The 22,199-nt window shown below is 38.4% G+C and overlaps 1 protein-coding gene across 1 annotated transcript in view; it reads left to right on the forward strand.

The window, feature by feature from the left end:
* MAN2A1 (mannosidase alpha class 2A member 1) overlaps positions 1–21,791 on the forward strand; it is a 125,328-nt gene extending 103,537 nt beyond the window's left edge. Inside the window, exons 20-22 of the mRNA XM_059833274.1 lie at positions 12,994–13,188; positions 18,151–18,261; positions 19,186–21,791. Coding sequence (XP_059689257.1) covers positions 12,994–13,188; positions 18,151–18,261; positions 19,186–19,338 — 459 coding nt within the window. The 3' untranslated portion in view covers positions 19,339–21,791. The remainder of the gene's footprint in view (positions 1–12,993; positions 13,189–18,150; positions 18,262–19,185) is intronic.
* The last annotated feature ends 408 nt before the right edge of the window (positions 21,792–22,199 follow it).

A 22,199-nucleotide genomic window follows, 5' to 3' on the forward strand; every position in this document is an offset into this window, starting at 1 on the left:
TTCTTTATTTTTGAAAATATAAATTCTTTATTTTACATTTATTATTAGTTCTGTTAAAAATAAGCATTGATACCTTTTTACTTTCCAGGCCTTATGTGTTACATTAGTATAAGAATATGAATGAAATAAGAGTTATAGGAAGTGGTAATGTCTTTATTTCATCAGTGACATAGCTGGAGAAAAGATGCCATTCGAGGCACACACCTTCTTGTTCAGATTCCTATTTCATACCTTGCCTTGACTCGCTCAATTTATGTAACTGGATTTATAGCCCAGTCTCAAGCAGAGGGCCAGGATTCAATGGCTCAAATAGCTGCTGTGGTTTGAGGGAGGTTGTTTAGAGAAACAATGATACAGGCAGTTAATAAAATCACAAATACGTGGCAGTCAGATAATCAAACTCCTTTTCTTCCACCACATACAACTACTCTTTTTTTCCTATTAAATATCTGTCAGTATCCACTTTCTCTGAAAATATATGCTTAGTGATATAGCCGTTTCTGTCTGATTATTGAGTTCCATTTGCCACTTACTTGGTGTGCATGTTTATAATGCATATGTACATTTTACGTAGTAGCTATATACTATACTGTGCATTGTTATGCTATGTGTAACCACACCTTAACAAGCATAATTAACTTGATGTTTCAAAAAAGCAGAAACTCAACATTGGCTTAACTACTACCATGTAGAAGCATTTTCAAGCCCATGTGTGACAACCTCAGATATTCTAATACAATTTTTAGTTATGACTACCATAGTGAACTTGTAAAATATATACAAAATTTTGAACTTCAAACTTTTGGGGTTTTATGGCAGCCACAGAAGTAAAAAAAGACATTTCCCTTTCTTTTTCTCACACAGAACACAATACATCTTTTTTAGAGCCTTGTCACACATATTTAGTAAGGGAGGTAGACTTATTTCTTGTTTCATTTGAAGAGAGATTCAGGTATGTGTTAGTTCTTTACAGCTTTGCTTAAAACTCTACATTTAAATTATTATTACTACTACTACTATATAGATGATACTGTATTTCTTATGCTGGAAGTTTGTGTGTGCTGCTCAAGAACAGTGTTTCCATTTCTTATTTATCTACAAATACTATCTGCTTTTAGGCCAGCACTGTCCTTGGTTTTGTGGCAGGACACCTTACAGCTTAATTTCTTTCAAATATTGTTTTTTCTTGACACTGCAGACAGGTTCTAAATAAAGACGTATTTGTCTCCAAGTTCTATTCATGTGATACTGTCCAAAGCTGTAGGGAGTGACTGTTCTCACCCTACAACAGGGCAGCAGCCATTCATTGTAGCTGGTTCATGGTGAAGAAGGTAGTACAGAGGACTGCCTTCCTCTGATTTCTGGACTTAAAGCTATGTCTCTTTTGTGGGTTTTTTTTTTTTTTTTTTGTGTATGTACGTACATGTCTGCAGTGAATTACTTTCCTTTGGTTGTTTTTATTTGTCTTCATTTGTGTGTACCTGTCTGCCAGCTCTGTTTGGAAAGAATTTTACTTCAGTAGTATGCATAGTATTCAAGCTTGGTCTCTCCACTTTTAGCCCATACAATTCACCAAAGCGGGAGGGTAGACCTCCTCAAGGTCTTTTCTGAGCTCATCTGAGCTGGTGCAATTTGAGGTCTTAAATTTAAACCTTTCTGTATCACCACTTCTAGGAAGGCCTACTCATTCCTGCTGCAAGCTCTGGCAGTAGGGCAGAATCCTTCTTAAAAGAGGGAGAAAGGCTGCAAGTCTGGCAGCTTCTTCTTGTACTCCCAAGTGAAATAACTCTCAAGGGATAATCTCCTTGCATATGGAACAAGCAGTTTCCATCAGCAGCAAGAACTTCACATTAGCAGCAGAATTCCAATGCAGATAACCTCTCTGGAGGACAAAAATTAGGAGATCTCATTGTGTAGTTTCTGTCTTTATCACCAGTTTGGTGACCTACTTCCTCATCAAAGCAGAACTCCAGAACAATTCTGATCACTGTGTTCTGCCATCATCAGGGACAGGATAAGCTCTTCCCAGTCAACAGGAAACAAAATCTAGCTCTGTGCCCCTTCCACAACTCTAGCATGGGTTATTTATTTAGGCATTAAGTCCCTCCTCCTCCCTCCTGCACCATTATTGAACAGTATAAACACTGTAAGAAGAATTAGAAGAGAAGAAATAAAATTGGTGGAGAGGCTATAACTAAATTATAAAACACTTCTATTGTTGAGAAAAGCATCTCATGCTGTCTATCTGCTTTTGTGATCCCTTTCATCCAGCTGTACTGATGGCTGCATATTTGTCAACCTCAGTAATTATGGTGGTGTGCTTTTGGTCATGGTGACTAGTTACTTTCTTTGCCATCTGCACTCTTCTGTAGACCAGCAAGCAGCTGTTCTTCAAATGATCTGTTTATAGAACATGATTGCTATTATGGCATCTGATTAAAGACTAACTGAATTAAACACAAGGACCTGACAGTCATCGAAGGAACAGTGATAGGTGGAGGAAGGAAAGGAACCTAACAAGGGAGGAATGGAGCACGCTGAACTGGCTGCTCCTGAGACCATGAAAGGAAGAAGATTAGATTGTTCGTGGTGTGAAATCCAACAAGACGAGTCAGCAGAAATCACTTCTTGCAGACTAAGGGCATTATTGCCTAAAGGGGTGCAGGACTTAGAGGATTTGGAGGAAGGAGAGAATTTTGGACTCTCTTTTTTTTTTTTTTTTTTTTAAAAAAAGGAGGCTTGTTATGGGATGTTTAGTGGAGGGGACATAGGAGGGGAAGGAGAAGGATCGAGGAACAGGTGGAGAAAATTGGGGTAAAATAGGCATAAAAGGGTCTGATAAGTCCAGTGCTTGATCACCACAACCTATCTTGTATTCTTATTAAATTTGGTTTCTGTACGAGTGCACAACCTTTTCTGAATCTGTGTGAGCCGTTAGCCAGCTTAAGGTAAAACTAGTAAGCAAGTACAATAAGAGGTCTGTGTGTCAGCTGTTGGAGAGAGCGAGAGGGACCGTGGAACTGAGGGACCAGTGCAGCTGGCTGCCAGTTGCTGGCAAGACCTGTATTTTCTGTGTGTGCGTGTAAACTGCTAGCAAACTTCAAGCTGACAGGCAGGGGGCTGGCACCTTGGAAGGATGTGAAGTCTAAGCTGGTGAATGGTTAAGAGGCCTAAGGTTCAGACCTGGATATCAGATGGACTTAAAGTCCACAATGATTTTTGAGGGATCAGTGGTTGTTGAGTGTACTTGTGAGTCAAGAAAGTGAGGGTCTTTGACAAGTGAACTTCAGACCTGATCAGCTGGAGGGCACAGCCAGGTTTGGATTGTCTGTTCTGCTTGTGTGACCCAAGTACTCTGTGTTTATGTGGGTGCTGGTAAAGGTGCTGCTCTCCACTCACTTGTATGGCAGGCTGTGTGTGTGTGTGCATGCCTATTGGGAATACATGATCTGCCTTTCTCCTGCCTGGTCTTGGAGGAGCAGAACCACAGCAGGCTCCCGTCTTTTGACCTGGGATGAGAGGAGTCCCCTGGTATTAAAGACTACCAAATTTCACTCTAGCAGACTGGGAAGAACTCTTCCTGTGGGTCCAAATTTCCCTGGATTTGGTTACCTGTAGCAGTCCCAGGTTTCCTCACCTGCAGTGTCAGTGCCAGCTAAGAATTCACAGGCAGTACAGAAACTCTGTGGCAATTTTAGAGTTGCTCTGAACTAGCACACAGCCTCGTGGATATTTTCCAGTGCCTCAGAATTTTCATTTCCTCCATCATCAGCCTCCAGGGACTCCTTTCACCTAGTGTGGCAGAAATGCATTTCCAGTGTAACAGCCTCCAAGTGAATTTGATAGAAAAATCTTCCATTCCCAGAGGTAAAGAGGTAATACCAGTTTTTGTCTGCTCAGTTGAGTCCTCCTTTGCTGGTCACTTCAATACCTATAAAAAAGCCCTAAGCATTCCAGGTCATGATTTTCAATAAAGGACTTGAAACGTATTGCCAAAAAAATTTATGTTTTGATGTGCAAAACTGTAACATGACTGGTGAATATTTCAGTGTTGACAAAACTGTATATATGAACAATTCAGGCACATCTAATCCTTCTATTTTTCAGGATTTTTGCCCCTTATATTTTTGCAGAATTTCAGGAAAGACTGATGCTCTAGTATAGCAGAAAATAAGTATTCTTGTTTATAGTCTTTGTAAGATTTCAGGATAGCTGCCTGTTCAGTACTCACGTTTGTGGCTGTTATTTCTGGTTGCAATTTATACAGGCCTCCCTAAAAGACTAATTCATTATTGAGGACCTGTTTGTTCACAGAGATTGCCTGGAAATTGTTCTGCTGAAGATTCTTGTGCAGCTTTGAGGTTAGTACAGTGCGCAACTTTGGATGAATTTAAAGCAAGTGCATCTGATTTTCACTTGGTGAGGTAGCAGCCAGACAGTCTTGCGTGTAAAGCCTGCAACTAAGTTGAAACCATTTACTGCTTTATGACAATTTCCTGAATTTGACTAGTAACAGTACCAAATAAAATCTGAATTGTTCTTCCAAGTTGGGAGCTTTAGGGCAATGTGTGTGCAAGAATGTTGTGCAATTTTCTCACTCTTTTCCTGTTTACGGACACCTCCTTCCTCAAGTGGGGAGCACTCTACATAGTTAAGGATTCAAGATGTTTGCATTTGGGGAAGAATGTATGTAATTTCAAAGCTAAGGCATCTGTCCTTACCTGTCACTTATTTTTGTTGTGTGTTGTAAAACTGCATACTCACATAGTCAACGATGTTGTCTGATGTTACGTTTCTCACTTATAGGCTAGCACAATATTACCCAACCAGTTTCTCACGTAGAAGCAGCATCTCATCAAACATGCAGATGGAGTGCCTATCTTTGGATTGTACAGAAAGAAACAAACTTTTTTTTCCATGTTTGTGTTTGGGAAGCTTTAGATTCTTTGGCTGACCATCTCAGTTGCTGTCAGTTTCTAGATTATGATTGAGAGATATTTAATAGTATCGTCTCTCTAGGTTTTGGGACTACAGATGCTCTGAAGAGGCTTTTTACTCCACAGATAAGATTTCTCCAGTCCAGAAACATTCATTCCTCTTTGAAGAGTACTGCCAGTTGGTTTTCTGAACCTGTGACAGAGAAAGTTTATAAAAATTGTTTCCTCACACAACATGAGAGAGACTGAGAGACTTCTTCCTTCCAGGAATAGTTCAGGTGGTTTGGTATCAGACTATTTTGACCTGCATCCCTTGATTTGTCAGGCCCAGAATTCTATCTGTTTCTAGATTTTATCTGAATGCACTGACATCCAAAGTCAGCATCTACATTGCAGCATGTTTCATCGGATAGTTTGGATGCTGGTGGGGTCTTGGAGTTATAATTAAATTTGTTTCCTGACTAGGGTTGTTCATAGCAGACGACAGTCTCGACGAGGATTAAAGAGTCAAAATTTGTGATTTGATATTCTGTCTGCCTCGGTTTCCTTTTCTTACTTTCGTATGGGAAATTTTAGACTACTTGTGTCTTGAAAAGTTAATTGTTTGTTAGCTCAGTTGAAGCTCAATTATCAACTGTTTCAGCTTTACTTTATTCTCTACAGTATTTTCCGTTTCTTTCTTTCATTCAATTACTAAATGATTTCTGAAGAGTCTAATTAGTGTTTTTCCCCTCTAATTAAGGACCTCAGTTCCACAATTTAAACCCTTACCAGAAAACCCTTTGAGTCTTTTCTTAATCTGTTCCATCTTCCATTTATCAATAAAATAGCTCATTGCTGATATAAGGGCACTTTTAATAGATCATGGAATCATAGAATGATTTAGGTTGGAAAAGACCTTTAAGATCATCAAGTCCAACCGTAAACCTAATACTGCTAAGTTCACCTCTAAACCATGTCCCTAAGCACCTCATCCACATGTCTTTTAAATACCTCCAGGGATGGTGACTCCACCACTTCCCTGGGCAACCCGTTCCAGTGTCTGACAGCCCTTTTGGTGAAGAAATTTTTCCTAATATCCAGCCTAAACCTCCCCTGGCGCAACTTGAGGCCATTTCCTCTTGTCCTGTCACTTGTCACTTGGGAGAAGAGACCAACACCCATCTCTCTGCAACCCCCTTTCAGGTAGTTGTAGAGAGCGATGAGGTCTCCCCTCAGCCTCCTCTTCTCCAGACTGAACAAACCCAGTTCTCTCAACCACTCCTCTTAAGACTTGTGCTCCAGACCCCTCACCAGTTTTGTCGCCCTTCTCTGGACACACTCCAGCACCTCAATGTCCTTCTTGTAGTGAGGGACCCAAAACAGAACACAGGATTTGAGGTGCAGCCTCACCAGTGCCAAGTACAGGGGGACAATCACCTCCCTGCTCCTGCTGGCCACACTATTTCTGATACAGGCCAGGATGCCATTGGCCTTCTTGGCCACCTGGGCACACTGCTGGCTCATCTTCAGCCGGCTGTCAACCAACACCCCCAGGTCCTTTTCTGCGGGGCGGCTTTCCAGCCACTCGTTCCCAAGCCTGTAGCATTGCATGAGGTTGTTGTGACCCAAGTGTAGGACTTGGCGCTTGGTCTTGTTGAACCTCATACAGTTGGCCTGGGCCCATGGATCCAGCCTGTCCAGATCCCTCTGCAGAGCCTTCCTACCCTCGAGCAGATCAATACTCCTGCCCAACTTGGTGTCATCTGCAAACTTGCTGAGGGTGCACTCGATCCCCTCATCCAGATCATCAATAAAGATACTAAACAGAACTGAGCCCTGGGGAACACTGCTTGTGACCGGCTGCCAACTGGATTTAACTCCATTCACCACAACCCTTTGGGCCCAGCCATCCACCCAGTTTTTTACCCAGTGAAGAGTGCACCCATCCAAGCCATGAGCAGTCAGTTTCTCCAGGAGACTGCTGTGGGAGACAGTGTCAAAGGCTTTACTAAAGTGTAGGTAGACTATATCCACAGCCTTCCCCTCGTCCACTAAGCTGGTCACTGTGTCATAGGAGATCAGGTTAGTCAGGCAGGACCTGCCTTTCATGAAACCATGCTGACTGGGCCTACTTGCCTGGTTGTTCTGTACACGCCATGTGATGGCACTCAAGATGATCTGCTCCATGACTTTCCCCAGTACCGAGGTCAGGCTGACAGGTGTGTAGTTTCCCAGATCCTCCTTCCGGCCCTTCTCGAAGATGGGCATCACATTTGCTAACCTCCAGCCCACTGGGACCTCCCCGGTTATCCAGGACTGCTGGTAGATGATGGAAAGTGGCTTCGTGAGCACTTCCGCCAGCTCCCTCAGTACCCTTGGGTGGATCCTATCCAGCCCCATAGACTTGTGGGTGTCAAAGTGGGGCAGCAGGTTGATAACCATTTCCCCTTGGATTGTGGGGGCTTCATTCTGCTCCCCGTCCCTGTCTTCCAGCTCAGGGGGCTGGGTACCTGGACAACAACTGGTCTTACCATTAAAGACTGAGGCAAAGAAGGCATGAAGTACCTCAACCTTTTCCTCATCCTTTGTCACTATGTTTCCCCCCATATCCAGTAAGGGATGAAGATTCTCCTTAGTCTTCCTTTTGTTGTTAATGTACTTACAGAAATATTTTTTGTTGTTTTTTACATCTGTCACCAGGTTAAGTTCTAGCTGGGCTTTGGCCCTTTTAATTTCCTCCCTGCAAAATCTCATGACATCCTTGTAGTCCTCCTGAGTTGCCTGCCCCTTCTGCCAAAGGTCATAAACTCTCTACTTTTTCCTGAGCCCCAGCAAAAGCTCCCTGTTCAGTCAGGCTGGTCTTCTTCCCCACCGACTGACCTTATGGCACATGGAGACGGCCTGCTCCTGCACCTTTAAGACTTCCTTCTTGAAGAGTGTCCAGCCTCCCTGGACTCCTTTGCCCTTCAGGACTGCCTCCCAAGGGACTCTGTCCACCAGGCTCCTAAACTGGCCAAAGTCAGCCCTCTGGAAGTCCAAGGTAGCAGTTCTGCTGACCCTCCTCCTTACTCCTTTGACAATCCAAAACTCCATGATTTCATGATCACTGTGCCCAAGATGGCCTCCCACCATCGCATCCCCCACAAGTCCTTCTCTGTTCACAAACAACAGGTCCATCAGGTGCCTTCCCTAGCTGGCTCACTCACTAGCTGTGTCAGGAAGTTATCTTCCACACAGTCCAGGAGCCTCCGGGACTGTTTCCTCTCTGCCTTAGTGTATTTGAATCAGGCATCTGGTAAGTTAAGTCCCCCATGAGAACAACGGCTAGCGATTGTGAGACTTCTCCCAGCTGCTCATAGAAAATTTCATCTGTCTCCTCATCCTGTTTGGGTGGTCTGTAACAGACTCCCACCATGATGTCTGCCTTGTTGGCCTTCCCCCTGATCCTTACCCACAGACACTCAACCCTATGGTAACCACTGTTAACCCCTAGACAGTCAAAACACTCCTTGACATACAGGGCTACCCCACTGCCTCTCCCTCCTTACCTGAGGCCATTCTTAGAACTTGTTGCAAATTGTAACCTAAGGTTATACTGGAATGTGGTTTGTTTGTTTTTCCGTAAAACTAAAAGTTTAGAATTACTCATCTTACTTCTGATGACAAGGAAAGATCCTCTATGAGGATTTGTTTACATTTATTGCACATTCAAGGGGTTGTATTTCAACACAGACAGTTTCCAATTGGATAACTGTATATGAATGTGCTGTAAGGTAGTTAAAAAAGGCAGTATTTGCTTTGATTAGAGCTCGTTAAGCCAGCACTCAGCTATATCAGTGGCATTTGTCAGAATCTTGCCAGTACGTAATGTTTGTAAGGCTGCCAGTGGAGCTCCATTCACATTTTGAGTGCTAAACACTGTCATTGAAGTTGAGAAAATAATGCCACCTTTGAGAGAGCAGTACTTTAATTAGATGGAGACTGTGGGACTACATTTGCTGATTTAGCATCAGCAAGGTGCTGCTGAAAACTGCCCACATAGCGAATGTGCGTACAGACTAACTACTCATCCAAATGCATTGTCTGTATGTGCAAACCCTTCCCAATCTCTCTCCTTCCTGTTTAAATTTTGGATCACTAGATTGAGAGGGGAAAGACATACTCCAATCCTTTCATGACTGTGATGTACCTAGAAGGGAGTGGGATTTGAAATGTTCCTTCTGGATCTTCTGTGATAGCTTTGTTTTCACAGTGTTTGTAAAACCCTTTTTCCCTTGGTCCCCTGGCAGCTTTTGACACCTGCTGTACTCTTCATTCCCATTGCTATTACATAGGTTCACTGAATGACTGCACTTCTTCTGTTGGTGCAGTCATCCAAAACTGACTTTTGTTCCAGATATGGGAATACAAGATTCAAGATAAAATCTCCACCTAAGTCTTAGCGCAGCTTTTGAAAGTTTGAGTTTTGGATGATGCTTAAGTACAATGCTTATGGCTGTGATAAAACATCTAAACACAGCAGGAGCAGAAATGAGCCAAGTTGAATCAGCTCTGGTTCTAGCATTTGCCAGAGTCCTTCAAGACTGTGTTTCTCTTTAATCCTCCATTATTTCCAGAATCTAGGAATTGAAGAGCCACTCTTTATTGCTTTGGTATGGGTTAGCTGAGACTTTTGTCCCATTGCCCACTAATAGTAAATGATTCTTTCCCACACACAGTCGTCTTCAGAGTTTCCAGTGTCTTCCCCTCCCTCTTCCCTGGTGTCTCAACTGCAATATACATTACTGCAGCTCTATATTAAAAACACCTTTTATATTCACATTACTTCTGTTAGCCTTAGAGAAGGCTTTGAAGGATTCAGTCCTAGAAGATTGACCTGCCCTGTGCTATCTTATCCTAGACAAGGCTGAGGATTCATCTGGTATTTTTACCATGGGTGATTTTTTACTTTCATGTCAGCCGATACACAAACTTGCCTCCCATTTTTCCCTGTACTTCTGATCTCCGGGATTTGTAGTGTATGTTAGGCAATGGTTGAAAGTAGAGGAGAAGTAGAGGAGGAATTGCATGAACATGAATTCTGTTTAGGCAAAATTTCTGATCTCAAATGCTTTGAGAATGAATGCCCATTGTTTAAAAGTGCGTATGAAAAACTGATCTCAAGTAACTGTTGTTGTTGGACAGTAGTTTTGTTTTCTGCTCGTTCTCAGGTAACATGCCTAGAACTAGAAACCAGTTGCAAGGGCTCTTGATGCATCTTTTGTTTTAAATATTATAATAGGATAAATAAATTATTTGACTGGTTCATGTGTAATTTGTAAGATATTCTAGGAGACCTTTTTTTAAGTTCTCAGATGCAAGCAATCAACTTATTTTACAGAAAAAAATGATTGCATAACAGTAAGAAAACTCATGATGAAATGTTTTGACTGACTTCAGCACATCTATGGCAACAGAGTAAACGGTGGTCCTTTTGGGGTGAAACAGTGAATTCTTCTTTGAAAGAACATGTATATGCACATCCTCCCTGTAAATAGAGCATGCCTGCAATCACTTGAACTGAAGACACTTAGCTTTAGCTGTGCTTGAAGCAAGCTTGCTCATACTTTAATTGGAGAAGAAGAAAATCATGAGAAGGAAGTTTGCCAGTGATGCTGAACTATTCAAGGTAATAAAAAAAAAATCAAGGCTAACAGGAATTGGAGGAATCAAGACTGATTAAGCATGCAGTGAAGTGGCAGATGGAATTCAGTGTAAATGAATGTAGTGAGGTGCATGGAGGAGCAATCCTCTATAACTATCAACTATTACCATTTTTGGAAAGTAGTTTGAGAGTCATAATAGATCTATAAAAATACTAGCCTCAATGCTTAGTAGCTACCAAAGAGGCAAACAGTGTTAGTCGTTACTAAGAAAAGCACCAAGAATAAAACAGAAATTATCATCTTGCATCAATTCAGCTCTGGCATATTTTCAATTGCTACACTGCCAGATATATTTAATGCTACTGCAGAGATATAAATAAATATTCATACATGCATACACACCCCAAAACAGGAATTACTGTTATGGGTGTCCATTGTAAGCTGATAAATAATCCTTCTCTTTGCTTTAAGTATCTCCCATTTATTTTTTATTTCCATGTTTTCAGCCTATCATAAAATGCAAATTTAAGGTATCACAGAATCACAGAATCACTAAGGTTGGAAAAGACCTGTAAGATCATCAAGTCCAACCATAAAAAAAAAAAAAAACAAAAACCAAAACCACCCACAAACCACAAAATACACCACAACCCACACCAAAACAACCCACCCACACCACACAGCACCATGCCCATCAAGCCACATCCCACAATGCCACATCCACACGCTCCTTGAATAGCTCCAGGGAGGGTGACTCTACCACCTCCCTGGGCAGCCTGTTCCAATGTTTCACCACTCTCTCAGTAAAGAAATTTTTCCTAATATCCAACCTGAACCTCCCCTGGCGCAACTTGAGGCCATTTCCTCTTGTCCTGTCGCTAGTCACTTGGGAGAAGAGACCAACACCCACCTCTCTGCAACCCCCTTTCAGGTAATTGTAGAGAGTGTTAAGGTCTCCCCTCAGCCTCCTCTTCTCCAGACTGAACAAACCCAGTTCCCTCAGCCGCTCCTCATCAGACTTGTGCTCCAGACCCCTCACCAGCTTCGTCGCCCTTCTCTGGACATGCTCCGGCACCTCAATGTCCTTCTTGTAGTGAGGGGCCCAAAACTGAACACAGTATTCGAGGTGCGGCCTCACCAGAGTCAAGTACAGGGGCACGATCACCTCCCTACTCCTGCTGGCCACACTATTTCTGATACAGGCCAGGATGCCGTTGGCCTTCTTGGCCACCTGGGCACACTGCTGGCTCATATTCAGCTGGCTGTCGACCAACACCCCCAGGTCCTTTTCTGCGGGGCGGCTTTCCAGCCACTCGTTCCCAAGCCTGTAGCATTGCATGGGGTTGTTGTGGCCAAAGTGCAGGACCTGGCACTTGGTCTTGTTGAACCTCATACAATTGGCCTGGGCCCATGGATCCAGCCTGTCCAGATCCCTCTGCAGAGCCTTCCGACCCTCCAGCAGATCAACACTCCCACCCAACTTGGTGTCATCTGCAAACTTGCTTATGATACAATGTTTTCAGTAAACTGTCTGCAGAGTTTTCACTAAAAATCACCTGTTTAACTATAAACAAGCAGGGATTTATCTGATTAAGTATGAAAGGAAAAATAAGAGCAAAGTAAGTTTTCACCCATTTCTGCCTTATCTTCACTGGCATTCTAAAACAGATTGCATTTTCAAAGTTCCTTTATTTTCTTTTCTGGCTTCTATGGAGCTTTAACTAGCTGTTTTGAATATGTAGGACTTAGTCGTCTCGGGTTTGTAACACAGCTTCTGCAGCCACGTAAAAGCACTGCAAATACAAAACTTGGGGAAGTATAGAACTTAAAATCTTGGGAGAGATTCCCTTCACTTCCTGCTGGCATGATGTTGAAATAAAACTGCTGAAAGAAATCTTTTGCATTGTGGAGTAAGACAAAGATGCTAGTTACAATTTCTTCCAGAAAACAGTTTTAAGAAGTTAGATTTAAGAAGGAGGGATGTAGGATACAAGTTAGATGAATCTGAAGAAAGTAGATAAGAAATCTGTGCAGAAAAGGAATCCTGCAAAAGACTAGCTGGCTGTCAGTATTCAAGTAAATACTGAATAAATAGGAGCAACTTGCTAAAGTGGTACCTAGTTTCTTTCTCTAAACTATATTGTTTACACATCAAAGGCTAACACAGAAAACCGAGGAATGGTGTAAAATGTAGTATCATCTAATGATCATTTTGAAAGATGTACTAATGATTTGTAAAAACAGGAATTATACCTAGTACTAGAAAAGAGAATTAGTGGATGATCAGAAGTTTCTAAAAGTAATTAAATGGACAGTCTAGAAATTAAAATTTTCTATTAAATTAATGGAATCATATAAGTGGGTTTCAAAATTTAGACATGACAGTGTATTAACTTGATTTTACAAATATTTTCTATTCTATTTTGCAGAATGAAGAGAAGGCATCAGTCAGTTTTCCCTCACTTCTTAGCCATATGACTTCTTCTTTCTTAAATCATCCTGTAATTCTAATGTCAACATACGCAGATTCAGGTGTCCCAGAGATGCTAAATACTTTTTCTCCACTCATGTCATCCATGCCTTGTGACATGCATATAGTCAATTTGAGGACAATCCAGTCAAAGGTAAGGTCAAACCACTATTTTTTAGAAACATGGTACAGTCTAATCAAATACTTTATTTCAGGAAAGTAATTTGTGATATTTTTTTTTTTTATTATTATATGATAAACTGTTATGAATAGTTTTTGTTAATTCTGCAAGAACTAGAGACTTGTGTCAGTCTGAATAACATGAAATACAGGAATTGTTTTTTCACAAGATAATAATATTCATAGTGCATTATTCTGTCTCTGAAGGGGGCACATTTCAATGCATTCCCAAAGTTTTAAGAGCAGAAGGGTTCATATGCTTTGGCCTCTTCTGTATTAAGAAGAATTAAACTTAAGGTCATTAGACTTTGTTCTGAGTACAATAATTTGTGTTTTTAATAAAACGTATGGTATTAAACCCATCTGATTCCATTTGGAAGACTTAAAGAAAATCTACCACATCTTAACATCCATAGAATAAATTGTTAAAATATTTTTAAGCTGAAATACAATACCTATTTTAATTATTCTAACATCAGCTTACAATCTTTGGTTCTTGTGACACTGTTTTCTGGTACATTTGCAAAATAAAACACCAAAAAAACCCAAACATAAAACATGTTCTGTTCTCAATATTTTTTTTCCTTGCAAAGGAACTTACACAATTGTAACAACCATAATTCAATCTTCCATTCGATTAAACTATAGCAGTAGAACTGTTTGTGCATCCTTCTGCCACCAGCTCTTGTATATACTCTCTTCAGTTTTTCAACACCTTTTAAAATGTGGGTATATGAACTTTATGCTGTATTGCAATATCACTCACCAGTGCTGTTACCATAGATTAAATCCCTTTTTAATTCTGCCATACTTAGATACAAACCACAGTTGTCCCTTCTCCCTTAGACTCTCCATGGTGGCTGAGGTAGAACTGCTCATCTGTAATAGTCTCAGATTACATTCAGAATATCTGCAAAACTTGCCATTAGCTACTGTTTTACCATATAGTTATTCATTTTCAGTCTTAATTCTTATTTGAAAACTTAAAGAATCACTTTACTTTCTCACACATTCTCTGTTAGTAGTTCAATCTCATGTATACTCCTTCAGCTTTGACTGTTTCTTATTTTGAGTTTCAAGTGGAGTAACTCTTGATTCTGTGGGTCTTAAGCCTCTGAAGAGTTAGGAGGAAGGTTCGTATTGAATTAAATCTTCATGTGAACTGTATGTTCCACACTTCACTGTAAAATCTTTTTATTTACCTCAGCCGGCTTGGCACCACCTGTTTGCTTCAGTATGTCAAGTTCAGGGGCAGACCTTCATGAACATGCCAGCTCTCCCTTTTCGAGGCCTAAACTTCTTCCTCCCCTTATTTATATCATGTGGCCATGAAACCTGTGAAATGCAAGGCTGGCTCTCTGTCTGCTGTTTTGAGTTCAATTTTACTATTTATAGGTGAATTCTACAATTTTATCTGGGCTATACCAGTCCCACTATCCCAGTCAATATAAGATTGTTTGAGGCTATGATCTTTTCCATTTCCACATCTGTGTATTTTAATGATTACTTCATTGACAGTTTGTCAGCTTGCAGCATTACTTTCTGCACTTCAGAGTGAAAGTTACCAGTAGTCATAGGATAGGAGCACTGTAATAGGTAGAGAACAGTTCTTCCCCACAGCAGAAATGGTGCTATGCCTTGCAAAGAATTTCTTGCATGCCAAAATGGCCTTTTTAAATCTCTCCTCACTTTCTGCTTCCTTTCTCCATCTTCCGAGAATTTGAATGACAAGTGTCATAATTCTGGCTTATTGATGCAATGCAATTTTTTCTAGAAATGTAGACTATTTCTCCGTTGCTTTAGCTGTTGAAGTTGATTTTCAAGAAATTATAGCATTACAATTTCACATAAAAGGGTACCAAATTAAAATGAAGTATTATTAATATTTAAGGTAGAAATCAGAATACATGAAATTGCATTAAAGCATAAATGAGAAAAAATTTAAGGGAATTCCTAGTTTCCCTTTCAACTCTGCTCCTCTCAGAGGGAAGAATATTGCTATTGTTGTAAGACGTGTGGTCTTGTTGTGGAAGAGTCCGACACCTTTGGAATGTGGAAATTTAAAGAAATTATTAATAGAGCTCCAGTTTTTAAGTTGCTTGACAGAGATTTTACCTACTGACTGGGCCTCAAGATTTAAAAACTTAGTACATTTGTCCCTTTATACTAAATATAAATACATATTTTTGTCACGTTGCTTGAACTTTTCGATGCATGTCTGTTAGCTTACAGTAATCAGATAAAAAAGTGTTTAAATGGTTTTTATTTCTCATCCAAATTTTAGCAGCATTGCCCTGGGATGCTGTTTATGAGAAAGCCTAGCAAATTTTTTTTTCCATCTAGAAGCCTGATGCGAGAATCTCATTTTGTTTCTCGGAGATCAAAATCAAATCAAACTTTGGCAGCTCTTCCAAGAGAGGCAGACAGAGATTTGATAGTACAGTAGTTAGGGAATTTTTTTCATATAACACTGCTGTGAAGTTTTACAAGATTAAGGATATTGTTGTTTTTTGAAAACTGAAAAACTTGTTACAGGTTTTCATGCAGTTAGCATGGTCATGTTTAGAAGGGGTATTTGATGTAAATTAGTTTCATCCTTGGTTTGACATTCCTTAGGCTTACATACCTAGAGATGCCTAGGCTAATTTACCTAGAGATGGTGTTAGAAGAGGTAAGTTAAAATAGGCGCAGAGGCTGTGGCAACTTGCTCAGTCTTACACCTGCTTTGATAATAGGTTAGAACAGCTTGATTTATTACACAACAATGCTATGTGCGTGATAAAGTCCTGGGAATTCTAAAAGGTTGACTGCTGTATCATAGATGTTTATGCTTACCAAAACTCATTTCTTGAAGGTGTCATTAATTGTTTATTGCCTTTCTGTTTTAAATCTTTTGAATCAAGATTATATATTATTTTAAAAACTTAAGAGGTGAAATATTCATGCCATCATTTGAAACACATAAACGCATTTGTTAATGCAGATGACCATAAAATAATTCCACTGTAACAGACGAAGTGTTCATACCCACTACTGGCTTGTCATTTTTAACATCAGTTTACCTCATAGGAAGTCAGGATTTTGCAGTATGAATTTTTAATAGTTAACTAATCTGATGTTTAGGCAGACGGTCTTATTCTGTGTGCATAAAAATGTCTACTTGTAAGTGCAACACTGTCACTGATGTGACAGTGACACCAAGTCACGTATTTCTTAGCTGGAGATGGAAAATAATTTTGTCACATCATCATTATTACCTTACTTAATGTAGAAAGTGGTACTATTGTTCCAATAACAGGATAAGAACTTTTTCAATCATCAATAATATTAAGTACTGCTAACTTGTTTGAATATGCTGACTGTAGACACCGTTCATTAGTTAAAACCCTGATATTAGGTGGTTATAAGCTAATGTTGTTCATTAAAATCTTCTCGAACTGATTTTGCATAGTTTACAAATCATGAATAAAAGTTTTTACCAGTCAGTGTTTTACTACAAAGTATCTCATTTCAATTCCAAATACTGTTAAGTAAATTTTTACTGTTTTAAATGAGGAACTTACTTAGAAAATGCTAGTATTAAGTTTATCAGTTTACCATTTTTTATCGGAATGAGTACTTAATACTATGAATTTGTCATACTGTCAAGCTGTTCCAAATCTCTTTTATTAGGAGCCTGTTAGATTGACCTCTCTTGTTTGTTACACCTAAAGCATCCCAAAATGCCTAATGCTTGTTGTCATATGTTCCTCCAAGGCAATAGATAACTTGCCGAATTATCAGAAATGAGCCTAACTTATGGTAGGGACTTTTTGGGAAAAAACACCAGGGCAAAAACAAGTAAACCAGAAATAAATTAGAGAAAAATAGCCTGAAGAGCTGGCACAGCTGCAGATAGAACCGTCTTTTTTATGCCCTTATTATATATGTAATAAGATGAAGAGCTGAAGAATGTAAAACAACAACAAAAAAGAAATTAAGTAATGCATCGTATAAAGTAAATGACTAACGTGAGTGTAGCGATACAGCAAACAGCTTGCAGCATGAATGGCATCTTGTCATGTGCCACTCGTGGTGTGAAGATAGCTTGCATGCACATTTATCTATAATGTGAAGAAGAATTTATTTTCTGTTACTCTTGCTGTGTGATTTCATGGGGGTTTTATGTCTTCATGTAAAAGAAAAAAATGAAGTTTTTGTATAAATTGAAGTTTCGCAGCCAGTTCTAGGATATGACTTTGTTTTATGAAGTACATATCAAAACAGGATTCTGATATGAGGCATTTATATGCTATTCCTGTGACTGTTTGTCCTAAGTGATTCTAGTGATTTGGTCCAGACTAGGAAGCTGAGATTGTGGGTCACTCTTGGGTTACTCTTTGATGCCTGTTGAGGCTCAAGAGCCCTGTATGTCTTATCTGTAAACATAAAATTTATTTAATATTTGTATTTTAGTGTACGGTTTCACGTACACCTTAAGCTGAGTTAGATTTTAGGAGGCAGCTTTGGAAAATGAAAGCTTGATGGAACGTAGTCACAATGAGTATTTAAAATGGGCTATTGTAATTATCATATGATTTCTAGTTTGTTTTTGGTTTTGCCATATAATTTTTCTGGGACGCCAATTAATGCAACTGTGATAGCTACACTTAAATTCTGAGTCTGTATATGTGCATCTATTGAGCTTTGAACTTCTTGGTTAACAACTTACATTTGTATTCTGTAGTACTTTGTATATCTAAACTCTCTTCGCTGTTTAGTTCTTTATATGTTTACTCTTACAAACATTAAAAGAAACATGACTGTTCAATCTAGGTTGATTATTTAAGGCATAAGTGGCTCTATCACTGTAAGGTAATGATAATTCTATAAGGTCCTAAAATGTCTTTCTAGCCCTGCTACTTTCTGAGTAATTTTTTGTTTTGTTTGTTTGTAGGTAGATATTGAGCCGTCTGATGAAGCTGCTCTGATTCTTCACAGAAAGGGATTTGACTGTAGATTTTCAAACAGTGACATGGGTCTTCTCTGTTCCACTACTCAGGGAAAGGTATACTGACATTTTATGGGTAGCTTACCTTACAAGTATTGCTGATACTTAAATCAAGTTATAGGTGAAGTCTAGGTAGTTATTTCTCAAGAGTTACACTTTCAGGATAATAGTTAAGTTTATCTTGAAAGCTGAATTCCAATTGATAAAGATACGGATCTGCTGATGTGTGGGAATAACCATTTAAGCATCAACAAGTAAACTCCTAGGTCAGTTTTAATCTCATTAACTTCTTGTAAATGTTGTTTTCATGTAACACGGATCAGTGTTTCTCAAATAATTTTTAATAGTGTTTTAGAACCTCAGTAAGTAAAAAGAGTCAAATTACATATTCTGAAGTGTATCTTTTGAATAGTATTAACATATCCACAAATTATGTGACTGTTACTTTGAAAACCGTTGCTTATTATGCATGTCCTTTGTCTACCCACGCTCACTTACATGACCTACACCATTGCAAATATCTGAGTATTTTGCAATGGCTATAGAATTGGTGTGATACATAAAATTAGGGAATCTAAATTATACAACTTTGTTGTGAGGGTTACAGATGGATTGGATGGTTATTAATCTGTAGAAATTTTGTAATAAAATTACAAAATTTGATTTTGATTTGGGATTTTCTTTAGGCAGAAGAGTAAGTTTTGTTTTGTTTAGAAAATCCAGTATTTCTGATCAGATTTTAATATATTGATTTAACTTACTTGTTTTGAAATGTGGCATGTGAACAGTGCCTAAAAAGATCTAATTTAGTGTATAGCATTTGAGACAGGGCACTTAAAAATATTGATAATCTTTTGGTGTAAGAATTGCTGTGCTGATACCTGGAAGGAGATGTATCATTTGGATTATTGTTCAAGATGAGGCTAAAGTTGATTTCAAGGTATATACTGTATTTTCTAAGTATATTTCTTCTTTTTCCAGATAAAGGTGCATAAACTCTTCAACAAATTCAGAGTGGAAAGTCTTACACCTGCATCTTTATCTTTGATGCATTCACCTCCGGATGCCAGAAATATCAGTGAAATAAATATGAATTCTATGGAGATAAATACATTCCGGATTCGGCTAAGATAAAATCTGTCCTTAATACTCAGATAGAGAAGAGGAATCTGCAATTATATCTCCTCGAAGTTTCACGTGCAATAAGAAGCACATTATTATTATTCCAGCTTCGGGATACTGTGATAAAAACATGCATTCTATAATTTTTTTGACAAACACAGTGAAAAGCCATGTTGCAAGCAACTTTTCTGTTGTTTTGGTTTTGGGTTTTTTTCATAAAATAGCAACATCATTATAAGTTAATGCAACAAGTGAAGACATTTCTAAGGATGTTAACCTCTCAACAGATTAAATCTCAGGTTAAATGCTAACTAATGATGTTTCTGGTATTTTAATTTTCATAAAGAGGGGATTGGATTTTAAACAGCCTTCTTTGCTGATTCTTGAGGAATTTATGTACAAATAATTCAGTGTAGAATGTCCTGATGCAGCTTGGAAATGAAATGGAATAAAATGTTCTTGTGTAGTAGCTAATGTCCAAATATTTGCAATCATTTATATAGATGACAATAATCTGAATTTATTCCACAATTAATTTCAATTTATTCAACGCAAAGGGGATTATTAATTGTGGTAAAATGAAAGCCTGCAGTACTTGTGATAAGTGATGGTAGATTTTAATACTTCTACCATTCACCCGAGTTATGTAAATAGGAAAACATGAACCTACAAAATAATTTTGCAATGGAAATGTTTAATAAAACTCCCATTTTGTTACTTGACACACTGGGATATGTGCAATTATTCCATTATCATGTATGATGAGAAATGTCCATAATTATCATGAATACAGGATTTTTTATAAAACTCATTTAGATACCAATGTTCTCTGAAATGAGTTTTCTATTTCAAGATTACCATATCAAGATAAATGTGCCTTATTTTTTGATACGTCTTGTTACAATTTTGGTGTCTATGTTAATGTTTTTGGGGGAAAGGTAGTTTATATAATACTTAAGCTGTGTATCTCCTATTTGACAATGCTGGCCACACTCTGATCTATGTCCTCCTGCACCAAGTTTGTGCTATCTTATTTCGAACATTTTGACTATTTGAATGTATTAAAATGATGTCATAACATGAAACACAGACAAAAAAAAAAGAACTACTGTAAAGTCTAAATTCAGCTGCTTTCAAAGAAGTTGCAACTTGATGCAGAGAGTTGATAGCAAGCAAGACATAGTTTGCAAACCCATCAAAACACGTGCTTGCATGTCACAGACTGTGGTGACCTGTTGATTCAGAATCACGTGCCTATATTTTAAGCAACATTTTTCAAACTTGCAACCTCACTTACATTGCCAGTGTTCACATTACTGAAGAATGCAGTCTAACTTTTTGCTTTATTTTCACATATTAAGTAATTCATATTTAGCGCTGAAGCCATTCAAGTGTGAAAAATATTTCCCTAAGTAGAGCTGCTGTTTACAGTTAATATATATAAACATGCACTTGAGTATGATCCCATGTCCTAGTCTTCATTTATCTTCATAACTCTTTCTTCTGTCTCTTGCTTATGCTTTACTTTTTCCATGCATCATTGCTTATCTTTAATAGTAATGCATGAAAAGTCATCATAACTGGTAAAAGGATGTGCTATTTTCTAACTCTAATATTGCCTACTGTATTTAATTTCATCATTGTTGTTCCACAGTGTATCAAATTATATTATGGCTATCTTAAAAAAAAAAGAAAGTGAAACTTTGATTTCATGCATTGTCATAGGTTGGATCTTTGTTGGGATTGTGTAGATTTCCCTAATGAATTCAATCCACTGTGTGTTTTGTAATTAATGGAATGCTTAGTATGATCTGGTGCAAGTTATATCAAGAATATAAGAACCACTAACCACAAATGGAAGAATCAAATGGATCCAATAAATGGACGTTTTCATGCAATAAACATGTACTGTAAGTTTTCTTAGCTGTAGTATTTGAAAATACTATTTTTGTTGGAACTCAAAGCTTGGTAGACTTGCCAGCAGAAAATTCTCTTAATGTTTATTTTTGTTGCATCTTCAGAACTAAAATGCTTCAGAGACTTTTATGTGTTCTGTGCAAGAGAGCTTTCAAAGTGCTGTTTCAGTTTTGTTACGCAGAAAGGTAAAATTTTGATGCAATAAAGTTTTAAAGTATTTTGCCAGTTGGAATTGCTTCCAAAAGATGTTTCATATAGCATTGGATCCTTTCTTTTATCATAAACTGTACAATCATGATGCCTGAATCTTCCTTAACCAGCAGATTTAATCTTTGTTCCTTTGTTTTGCATTTTTTGTGTAACAATGTAACAGCCTTCAATTTGTGATCCTTTCCTGAAATCCTTAACTAAATCAAAACTCCAGTCAAAGTCTGATAATAAATTTTACTTTAATTGGTTCAGAATGTGGCTGTCAGTGGGTTTGGTTTCTTTTAGAAATCTTAATGAATTCTTACACTGTATTTGTATTTTTCAGTTAAGGGGGTTTTTTCTGTGCAGTGGCCATCTAATTTAATCATACCATTTTAGTTTCTTCTATTTTTATAGCTGCTGGGTTTATAACTACTGGTTAAGAGGACCAAGCATCCTTACCTTCCAGTATGGTTTTAAAGACAATGCTGTGTAAGAAATAGTTTAAAACCTTGTAATTACTTTCCATACCAGAGTTGTACCTGTATTGAATTTTTTTTTTTACATTCCTTTATCTTGAATGTCTTTGGTTTACTTGCTTATATTGCCTGAAACAAACTGATTTTAATTGAAGGTTTTTGATATTTTCTCTTGAAAGGTTTTATATTTCATGGGGATACGTAAAATAAGATCTCTAATAAAAGATAATGTTACTGTGAGATATGGTCATTGTCATTAATGCCTTAGCCATCGCTAATTTACATTAA

This window comes from Gavia stellata, chromosome Z (genome assembly GCF_030936135.1).
Source record: "Gavia stellata isolate bGavSte3 chromosome Z, bGavSte3.hap2, whole genome shotgun sequence".
NCBI classification, from domain to species: domain Eukaryota; kingdom Metazoa; phylum Chordata; class Aves; order Gaviiformes; family Gaviidae; genus Gavia; species Gavia stellata.